This window comes from Lycium ferocissimum, chromosome 5 (assembly GCF_029784015.1).
Source record: "Lycium ferocissimum isolate CSIRO_LF1 chromosome 5, AGI_CSIRO_Lferr_CH_V1, whole genome shotgun sequence".
Classification (NCBI taxonomy): domain Eukaryota; kingdom Viridiplantae; phylum Streptophyta; class Magnoliopsida; order Solanales; family Solanaceae; genus Lycium; species Lycium ferocissimum.
In genome coordinates this window covers 18399760-18410196 of record NC_081346.1, presented here as the reverse complement: position 1 = coordinate 18410196, position 10437 = coordinate 18399760, and the positions used below count along the sequence as shown (strand labels likewise).

General features: G+C 36.0%; 1 protein-coding gene across 5 annotated transcripts; it reads left to right on the top strand.

The window, feature by feature from the left end:
* The first annotated feature begins 1204 nt into the window (after window positions 1-1204).
* LOC132056342 (uncharacterized) lies at window positions 1205-9665 on the top strand. Of its 5 annotated transcripts, XM_059448489.1 has the most exons (17): window positions 1205-1600; window positions 1726-1776; window positions 2390-2626; window positions 2721-2819; window positions 2914-2969; window positions 3086-3197; window positions 4829-4987; window positions 5156-5413; window positions 6430-6642; window positions 6726-6784; window positions 6827-6968; window positions 7052-7177; window positions 7363-7671; window positions 7789-7887; window positions 7985-8481; window positions 8590-8622; window positions 9319-9665. In XM_059448489.1, coding segments are annotated over exons 1-17 (2595 nt in total). In that variant the 5' UTR covers window positions 1205-1456; the 3' UTR covers window positions 9320-9665. The 5 variants fall into 5 exon arrangements, with proteins under 5 accessions (XP_059304472.1, XP_059304470.1, XP_059304469.1 ...); XM_059448487.1 differs by having other exon boundaries at window positions 6726-6968; window positions 9324-9665; XM_059448486.1 differs by having other exon boundaries at window positions 1206-1600; window positions 6726-6968.
* The last annotated feature ends 772 nt before the right edge of the window (window positions 9666-10437 follow it).

Genomic DNA, 10437 nt, shown 5'->3' with positions numbered 1-10437 from the left:
CCCTCTCTCTCTATCGCTCACACACACTCACATTTCTCCGTAACTTGGTTCAGTAGCATGTTTGACCAAACTCATAATATCAGCTTTTTTCAAAAGTGCTCTTTATATTTTTGGTAAGAAGTGGTCTTAATTAACTAACCAGATTAAAAAGTACTTTGAGCAGCAATAAATAATTGCCCAAGCTTTTAAAAAGTGTATTCAAGTGTATTTTCTCAAAAGTGTTTTTCAAAAAAGTAAATTTGGGGAAAAACTACTTTTTTAGCTTATGAAAGACAACTTCTGCTACTCCCAATAACCACTTATTTTCACTAAAAATTTGGCCAAATGCCTCACTTTTTATTTTTAAATAAGCCCTTTTCTTGAGAAAAATAACCACATTTGTCCTCCTAAAATTTTGGCCAAATAGGCGACAAATCTCCGCCCCACAAAACAAAGAAACGAGCAACTCACTTTTTTTATTGTAAATTTCTTTGGACCACTTATTACTTATTAGCACTCCTACTAAATTTTCAATGGACCTTTTTTTTTTTTTGCTAGAGCAAGGTCTTGAAGAAATAATGGTTATGATAATTTTTGGTGATCGATATGGTAGCCTTTGTGGCGGTGGTCTGGTTGTGGAATAGTTGCATGTTGAATGTATGCTATTTGTATTTTTATGTATTACAGGTCATAAAATGACTCACACACGACATACAAAATATATATAAACAACAAAAAAAATTCATCAACACAATTGTATATTTAGTGTATGTATGTGTACATTTTTACCATGATATAACAACATAATTACATATCATGTGTATATTATTACCATATCATGTGTATATTATTACCGTGATTATATATATATATATATATATATATATATATATATATATATATATATGTTTTTGTTAGAAAACCTCTCTATTTTTTGGAATAACTTTACACCTCTAGGAATAGTTTCCCTTTTTTTTTTTTTTTTTTCACAAGTAAACTTTACGTTCAAATATAACTAAACTTTCACAAAATAATTCAACTTCACATCAAATACTTTTTTCCCCAAAAACTTCACCTCCAATATTTGTCAAAGAAAAAAAAAGGCTATGGTTAAATTTGCACTGATATTTGGAAGACTGATATCCCAGATATAAACAAAGACAAAAAATGGTCTCTCCCACTCACTAACTAGCACAGTAGCTGCTCAGTCCTCAAGGACTTGCTCTTTTTACTTTTCAGTCCTCTTCAAAACCCCTTTCCTTCCCAAAAACCCCCTCTACTACTCTCCAAAAAAACCCCCAAATCCTAGACGAAAACGCTGCTCAACATTTTATTCTCATTCCCCATTCCTATCATCCAATCCTTTCCCATTCAAACTTACTTTTACTACTATTTCTCACTCTAGCGCTATTTTCCCCTTTCTATTTTGGTCCATTTTTTTTCTTTTTAGGGTTTTGCAAGTGAAGTCGAATCGTGAATGGAGGCCACGGCAGCGACAGGTGTCGCCGCCGCAGCACGCGGTGTTGCTCTACCGGTGTCGTCGTCGTCGTCGTCTCAAGCGGCTGCTCGTAAAGAGTGGCGTGCTGTGTCTGAGCAATCTGTTCGAAATTCCAGTACCGAAGTAACTTTAAATCCTTACTTACTCACATTGCATTTGTTTCTGATCTCTAGACGTTACGTTTTTTTTTTTTTTTTGTTATTAAATCTCATTTTATTACACTGTTTGTGGATTGTATCAAAATGTAGGAAACTGAACGGTCCAGATTAGGTCAATCGGATGAGAGACTCATATACGAGGTAATGATTTTAAATTAAGAGAAAATGTTGTCGATGAACTTACGAAAACTAGCAGCAGAAAATTAAGAGGAAACATTATCGATGAACTTACAAAATCTTGAAGTAGTATTTGCCTTAAGTATTTTGCGTACAACGTAATGATTTTAAATTAAGAGAAAACATTGTCGATGAATCGATCTGAGTATTTGCCTTAGTAAGATGTAATGATTTGAAATTAAGAGGAAACACTATCGATGAACTTGCAAAAACTAGAAGTAGTATTTGCTTTAGTATTTTGCGTACTTCAACGTAACGATTTTAAAATCAAGAGAAAACATTAGAAGTAGTATTTGCTATTTTGCGTACGACGTAACGATTTAAATTTAACAGAAAACATCATCTACGAACTTGCAAAAACTAGAAGTAGTATTTGCCTCAGTATTTTAACGATTTTAAATTAACAGAAAACATTATCGATGAACTTACGAAAACTAGGAGTAGTTTTTGCCTTAGTATTTTAACGATTTTAAATTAACAGAAAACATTATCGATGAACTTACAAAAACTAGAAGTAGTGTATTGCGGTTTGTAACCTGAATGAGAGTGTAATGAAGGTGATTTGATTTTGTCAAAGGTGCAGCAAGGGAGAGAGCCGGTTGATGTGGATTTCTGTTCGATTACTATTGATGGAACTTCAAAGAATGATATTCTGCAACAGAGATTGCTTAGCGTGGTTAAACAAAAAGATGAGTTGCAGCAAATGGAGACTGAACTACGGGCTCAGCTCATTGCAAGATCAGAGATTATGGAAATACGGAATAGTTTTGATGCTCAGATGAAAGAGCATGCTAATGCCAATGTTAAGCTTCAGGTACTATAGTCTATAGTCTTTGACAAATATTTTGAACATTGCTTAGGACATTAATGTGTTTACTGATTGAGTTGTTGGTTTAATGTTTCTCAAGGAGCAAATACATGAAAGGGACCAGAATTTCTATGAGTTGGAGAGGAGGATGGAAGAGAAAGAAAGGGAACTCCATGCAATTAGACTGGACAATGAAGCGGTTGTTTGATAATTCTAACTCTTTTATATTTCTTGTTTCTTTTGGTGTGTAGTTGATGTTCTATTTATTCTAATCCTTTTCGTTGCTTTTCCAGGCATGGGCAAAAGAGGATCTCCTTAGAGAACAAAGTAAAGAACTACAAACTTACAGGTTGCTTGTTTTTGTACAAATGAGGAAGACCTACTTTTTTGGATTGTGGTTGTCTTACATTTTTATCACTCGAGTTATCTTCATCAAAACATCTTTTAAGACTTGCCAATTTTTAGGAGAGAGAGGGACAACTCTGAAGCAGAAAGAGCTCAGCATATTAAACAAATTCATGAACTCCAAGAGCATATTCAAGAGAAGGAGCGTCAGTTCATGGAATTGCAGGAACAGGTGCTTTTTTTCCTATTAGACTGATGGATGATGAAAATGATCTTTTTTTCTTTCTGATCCTTTACTTTTTAAAGTTGTAATGAAGACTTGTGTTCATCTTTTGATGTTATTAGTAATGAAGACTTGTGTTCATCTTTTGATGTTATTAGTAATGAAGACTTGTGTTAATCTTTTGATGTTATTAATTGAGTTTCTTCTTTGTGCTTCATTGAGTGCAGTTCTCTGTTGTTTGTGAATGTTATCCATGGGTTGTGAAATTTAACATAAACTCTGGTGTAGTTATGTTCAGTTAACCAAACATGGTGGTTTGATTGTGATTGAATGTAATCAAACTAGGTTCGGATGAGTGTAGTAGTATTAAGTTGAAGTTAACACAATAAATCATTGAATATGCATCAGCTTGGTGCCACTTATCAATGCAAGCCTCACTTGTAACAAAACAAATATGTCATAGAATATGACATGAACTCAACAAAACTAGCCAAGGTCTTCAGGAGATTTGTGTGGTGAGAAATCCAGTCCCATAGACATTAATGGTTGCACTTTTTTTTTTTTTTTTTTTTTTTTAAATTAAAATTTTTGCGACTTGTTTTTTTTGCAAACTTGTGTTTGGTTCAAGAACTAGCTAACGAAATAAGGGTGGCTCAGTTGGTTGAGCACGGGGCTTTCATAATGGAGGTCTCAGGTTTGAGAGCCCCTGCCTACGACAATAGGGGATTTGCCTTCTGGGTTGAGCTCGTCGCACGGGGCTTGCCTAGTGCGGGTTATCTCTCCTGTGTGGTTTGCGAGATATTGCACAGGAGCTGGGTTTACCCTATGTGCACCCGAAGGTTAGTGGCTGCAGGGTTCCCCTGTCATAAAAAAAAAATTGTGTTCCTGCAAAAGATGAAGAAAAGTTTCAACTTTGAAATACTGTTTTTTCAAGTTCTTCTGCAACTTTGATTGAAATTCTTTATTCATGTTCTGTATTTCTCTAACATATTTTCATTTTCAAAAAACAAAGAGTTGATTTTAACTCTTTGTTAAATGTTAGAAAAGTGAAAGATATACACCTGAAAGAATGATTTTAACTTTGAAAGAACGGGCAACCTAAAGTTCCTGTCATTTTAAAACCATCATCAACAAACATAAAGTTCAGTCGACCCTTTATACTTATCTTATTGGTTTTCCTAAAGCGTACTCTCTTGTAGTTTAAGTTCTCTTCATGGAGTTCTTAATTTGTTTTCTTAAATTTATCAAGTACCAACCAATTTCAACTTTATGATTCTCAAGTAACATAAGTTCAAAATTGCAGCTTCTTAAAATTGTGCTAGGCTTGGGGAGGATCAACAACGTTTGTTCACCTCGATATTACGTGAATGTCTAGTCCACTTTCTAGGGTAGACGATATGATATGTAGACCTTGGTTAATGCTTTGCAAACATTTTTTTTTTGTTCAATTTGTGAAATGTTTACTCAAAAAGTACGGGAGCCGTGGTATTCTGTTTTTAATTTTTAAAATCTTATTTTGAGTTGGAGCTTCTTCATTTGTTGTAGCGTAAGAAGGCTATGGTTATATTGCCATTTCTGGACTCTTTAAGTGGTATGTCATTTTCATTTTCTGACTGATGGTCGCCACTGCTATTTTTCAGAATAGGATAGCTCAGGAAACGATCCTGTTCAAAGAGGAACAAATAAGGGATGCCCAGGCTTGGATGACTCGTGTTCAGGAAGTTGATGCCATGCAGCAAGCTGAAATACGGGAGCGCACAGAACAATATAACCAGCTTTGGCTTGCTTGTCAAAGACAGGTGCTTCAGTGATGAATGATTCATCAACTTTAGTTGATTTACTTTCTCTAACTAGGAATATCCTTGATTATATGGTCCTAGTTTGACTTATTATGCTCCTAATTGGAATGATTTAAGTGCTGAGTATATTGCAGCTGCTTCTACTGACATTTTTTTTTTTTCCATTAGTTTGGTGAGATGGAGCGAATGCACATACACATGCAACAGCTGCAACTTGAATTGGCTGAGGCAAGAGGTGGAACTTACTCTGATGGTTCACAAGTCTCCAATCTGAATTCTAAAGATGCTAGTCACCTTGGGCAGAGCAATGGAAGCCAACTAAATGCTAGTGGAAGCAGTACACCTGGTGAAAGTTCCATAGGCTTACAAAATGGAAATGTTGAAAATGCTCCATCTTTTGCTTCAACTGGGAATGTGTCAACTCAGGTACAAATCACCGTTCTGTTCACATTATTCTTTTGACCAGAACTAAATTTTCTAGACTCTGTTGGTTTATCAATGTTATAGGCACTGTAAAATAAGAGATATGGTAAGGATTTGATGATTTGCTGTAGAAGTATTATGCAGGTGCCTCATGTGTCTGTTTTTCTTGGTCATTCATGGCTTAACAATACTTAAGGTTATTTTGTTTTCTGAAGAGTTTAGTTGGAGATAATGGTCTGAAATTGGAAAATGGGTGCTTATTCTCATTTTGGTCTTATTATATTGTATTTGAATTAACACTGAGCGTGTTCAAATCATATGCTGTAGTTGTTATGAGTTCACTATGTCTATGATGCAATAACTACTATAACTTATTAGTTATTGCTGCTTTTGTTCTATGGCATTTAATTTCATTATGTCTTTTCCTATGAGCACATTGGATTTTTGTATAGTCTGTGTAAAAATCCAGCTAGGACTGCCAAAGAACTAGAAAATTTAATTTGATGAACAGAATTTCTAACTCCTTATTGCCCATAAAATTTGTAGTTTTATTAATAACTAAGTTCAATTGCTTTTTTGATAATTGAACCTTGAATTATGCTTTGCAAAGAAAACCATGAATTATGCCTAGGCTGTAGGTACCTGAGCTTCTAACTTGGTCAACGGATACTCATGAGAGATGTAGTCTTGTGTATCAAGGCTTACTTAATTAGCTTGAGAAAAGAGAGCAAAACTTTAACAATGTTTCTTGTGGTCTCAATATAACTTTTTTCCTCGAATCTTGCCAAGAGTTTGGTTTAAAGAAAAACAATAACGCACTATATTTGGATGTTATCTGGAGCTGCTGCTGACTATGGATGTTGCGACACTAAATGCCTAATAATTAACCTAACCCCACCTCCACACCCTCATAAGGAAAATAAAAAAGAGAAGGAAAATACAATGTTCTAAGTCTCTTTTGATTTTCCTTGCTTCTGTGCTCACAACATTTTATATTCTCTTTTCTGGTGTTCCACCAGTCGGATCATGTACATGGTATGCCAGTTGCTCCTTCGTCCTTGCTTGGGATGACAACCTACCTTCCACCCGGACAAATGGCCGCTCTGCATCCATATGTAATGCATCAACAGGGTATTCCTCCTCCTTTACCATCACATGTCCCTCAATCTCATGTTGGGCATTTTCACTCAGTACCGGCAGTATCGTCTCTTCAGCATTGGCCAAACCAACAGGTAAATTGGAGAACTTGGTCTTGATCTCACTGTTACTTTTGCTTACACTGGAAAGATAAATTGTTATTCCTTTGATGTTCAAGGCTGTACCAGAGGATTCACAGATCTCTAGTCACAATCAGTACCTGCAACCTCAGTCAACCTTGCCAGTATCAGATTCTCAGTACCTGCAACCTCAGTCAACCTTGCCAGTATCAGATTCTCAGTATGATCATGAAACAACTGTCAATGGGCAAACTCTTCGTTCAGATTATGGTGATCTCAATGTGAACCAAGGAATTGAAACTCAGGATCCAGTGGTTCCAGCTTCAAGTGAAGAGGGACAGGTTGAGCAACAGACATCTATTGCTTGCAGTTACCTGCATTTTTCTCCTGTTTTGTCTAATTTCTTATCTACCATAATTTTTAGGAACTTCAATCTGTGGATAAGAATTACCTCTCGGGTGTTCAGACTCAGCAGACTTTGCATCAAATCTCTTCTCAATTTAATGGTGCTTTAAGATTGCATACGCATGAACATAACAATGAGACAGAGGTACTCCTAACTTTCTCTGAAAGGGGCACACATCCAGATTAGTATTGCGTGCTACTTGTGTTTAAGTTGTTTATGTTTGGTGGAAGGTTTTCTTTTTTTCGTTTTTTTTGGGGGGGTGTGGGTGGGGTGATGATTAGACTATGCGAACAAGCAGAATCATCTTGCACTCATTGCCAATGCTGCAGGTGAACAATGTCAACTCTTCAGCTAATTACATGCTAGAGTCTCAAGGGTTAAGAATGGGAGAATTTAGTTCGAATGTTGATAAATCATCGGCCGAAGTTCCAAATAATGTGCATAATTCAGCTGAGTCAGTGACAGATACCCTCTCAGGCACTGTGTTGACAGAAACATATGTTGCTGGAGGGCAGAAGAATGCATATGCAGTTGGTAAATCAGTAGATGTTAATCTCCTGGACGAAAAGGCATTGCTAGCTTGCATAGTGCGCACAATTCCTCCTGGTTCTGCTGGTAGAATCAGGATTAGTTCTACGGTTAGTAATACTTAAATGGTGTGGAAGCTGTTCTTGGCTTCTGCGACTTCTTGCCTATAGTCGTTCTTTTTGTGTCTATTTATGGTTCCAATTCCTAATGCATGACCTGATGTGCAGCTTCCTAATAGACTTGGTAAAATGCTTGCCCCCTTGCACTGGCACGACTACAAAAAAAAGTATGGGAAGCTTGATGAATTTGTGGCAAACCATCCTGAAGTATGTGTATCTATGTGTTATCTTTATGTTTTGTTTAGCGGATCTGTAGTGAGCTGGTGCTTTGTCAGTAACTAATTTGCTCTTTCTACGTTTTTAGTTATTTGTAATTGATGGAGACTTCATTCAACTTCGAGAAGGTGCTCAAGAAATTATAGCAGCCACAGCTGCAGCTGCTAAAGTGGCTGCTGCAGCTGCAGCACCTTCGTCATACTCCTCTCTTTTGCCTCCTATTGCAGTCACCCCTATGCCACAAAATCACCGTTTGAAGAGGGTACCGTCAGTTGAACCAACATCTGAGAAGGCAGTTTTCAAAGACTATGCTGTTGTCAGACCTGCAAATTCTAGTGACAACCTTCAAAGTCAGATTTCTAATGGGGCCTCTTTTAACGTTACTGGGGGCATCTCAAATGTAAAAATTTTGACAAAGCCAAGAGATCAGATGGAGCTAAATGCAGCTGAACCTAGAGCTGCCTCATCTGTACAATTGACCCTTGGAAATGGAATTAATGCTGGCAAAAATGACGTGGGTAGTTCACAAAACAAGGTTTCATCTCATGGGAGACCTGGCGCAAATTTAGTCAGTAAACAGGGCAGGTACCTATTATCAAGAAGTTTTGAACTTTGAAGAGCTGTTGTTTTGTTTCCAGTGCCACCATTAAGAGAATCTAATACCAAGTGTTTATTTATTTTTTGTGTTTTCAGGAATGCTGGGATTTCATCAGGCTCCAGAAGATAGTAAGTGTTCATAAACAATTTGGACAGTGTTTTATTTTGTGTTCTTTATAAATCTATGAGCTGTTGCCTGCTCAATTGTTGCAAGTTTATATTTTAATTGACAAACCTTCAATCCTTTTTGAGTACTTCACTTTCCTTTTAGATTGAAAAGGAAAGCTGAAGGATTGATCATTAGAGAATGCAAGAGAGAGCTATTATACTAAAAAAATCATGATGATTATACAGGTTGAAGTTGCCAGTTCCAAAAAAATAAAAATAATAATAATAAAAAATAAATGAAATGGTAGTAGATGTTGAATGGCAGTTCTTCTGTATCAGCAGAACTTTTGCTTTTGAATTTTCGTCCTACACCATGGAAATTTTTCTGCACATTTGACTTGGAATGATGGTAAGCGCTTAAAGGTTTAATAGAACGATCCAAGCTTACAATCTTCAAGTTCTGATGTGGATGTTACTCTCGAGTGAAGTTTCCTACTATATATTGTCTGAATTGTGTTTTCAAGTAAAGTTTTGGCAGCTGAAGTTCTGTGCTGCTGAAACACAAATCTCTCTCTTAGTTACTGTTATTCCATAAGATAAATTTGTTACTGTTATTCCATAAAATAAATTTCTTTATTTATGGTTGCCCAAAGCTAGCTGCTTGTGTCGGTTCCTTCAGTTTATTTAGTGATTAACAAGTCATCTTTGGCCTGGCAGGGCAGATATTGGATGCTGATGAGTATGGCTGGGCAGATTTTGGATGCTGATGGGTGTTGCTGGACATATATTGGATGCTGATCATTTACATTTGAAATTATTCAGAGGGATAAATTCTATTAAATTTCAAATTGGAATGTACCGTAATGTTCCCTTTCATATATCAAGTGGAAACAGCTGTTCATCTAAGTATACATCCTCCGTTTTGTTGGAGATCTTGCTGCTTCATAGCCACTGATCATCTATTAGGAGTGTTCAATTCAATTGTCCACAATGGCTTTGATGTGCAAATTGCATCTTGTGGAACATTAACGATTAGAACAATGAGATATCTGCATTCTGATTAATTGCTGGACTCGGCTAGGGGTGTCAAAAAATGGGTTGTTCCATTTCCCACCTAATGTTTGCTTCATGAGTGGGTCATTTCAGAATCTTATTCCATTTATTCATTTTTTAATACTTTGTTTAATTATCGAATCAAACTAATAGAAACTTTTTATCGAATCAAACTAATAGAAACTTTTTCTTATATTTATCATCGATATATCAAATAAAACTAATTCAAGCCAATTAGTTGTAACGTTTTGTTAAAAAATTTATCGGTCAATTTGGGTTATATTTGCTGTCCAAATTGGTCCAAGCTTTTAAATGGTTAATTGGGTTATGCCCATTGCCCAGAGTGGTCCATATTATGTTTGTAAAAATATAAAGAAATATCATTATTATAGTTATTTTTATTCTTATTTGGTATGATGTGACATGAGTTGAGCCTTAACGGGGACAAAATATTGTACTGATAATTTATGGGGTGGTCTTTCAAATTTTTTTTCATATTTGAAATTTTTAAATTTTTGCCCCGCTAAAATTCACGTTGGGTTCAATCTCCACTCGGTCAAAAATTTTAAAAAATTCGCTAAGGCAGAGTTTAAATTTATGCCCCCATCGCAGATACACTTGTTAAGGAATTACCAAAGTTATGCGGATCAAGAAGATACTTATGCCTTATGGGCAGACTTGGCATAAGTATGCCGGATCCGGCATAACCTTGGTAATTGCTTCACAAGTTTATGCCGAATTCGGCATACTTATGGTCAAACCTTTAATGGGCAAACTTTTAGT

Coding starts and splice junctions, on each gene's coding strand:
- LOC132056342 (XM_059448487.1), top strand. CDS start 1,457: ATGGAGGCCACGGCAGCGACAGGTGTCGCCGCCGCAGCACGCGGTGTT. Junction 5,414..6,429: donor CTGGGAATGTGTCAACTCAG/GTACAAATCACC, acceptor GTGTTCCACCAG/TCGGATCATGTACATGGTAT. Junction 7,178..7,362: donor AACATAACAATGAGACAGAG/GTACTCCTAACT, acceptor CCAATGCTGCAG/GTGAACAATGTCAACTCTTC.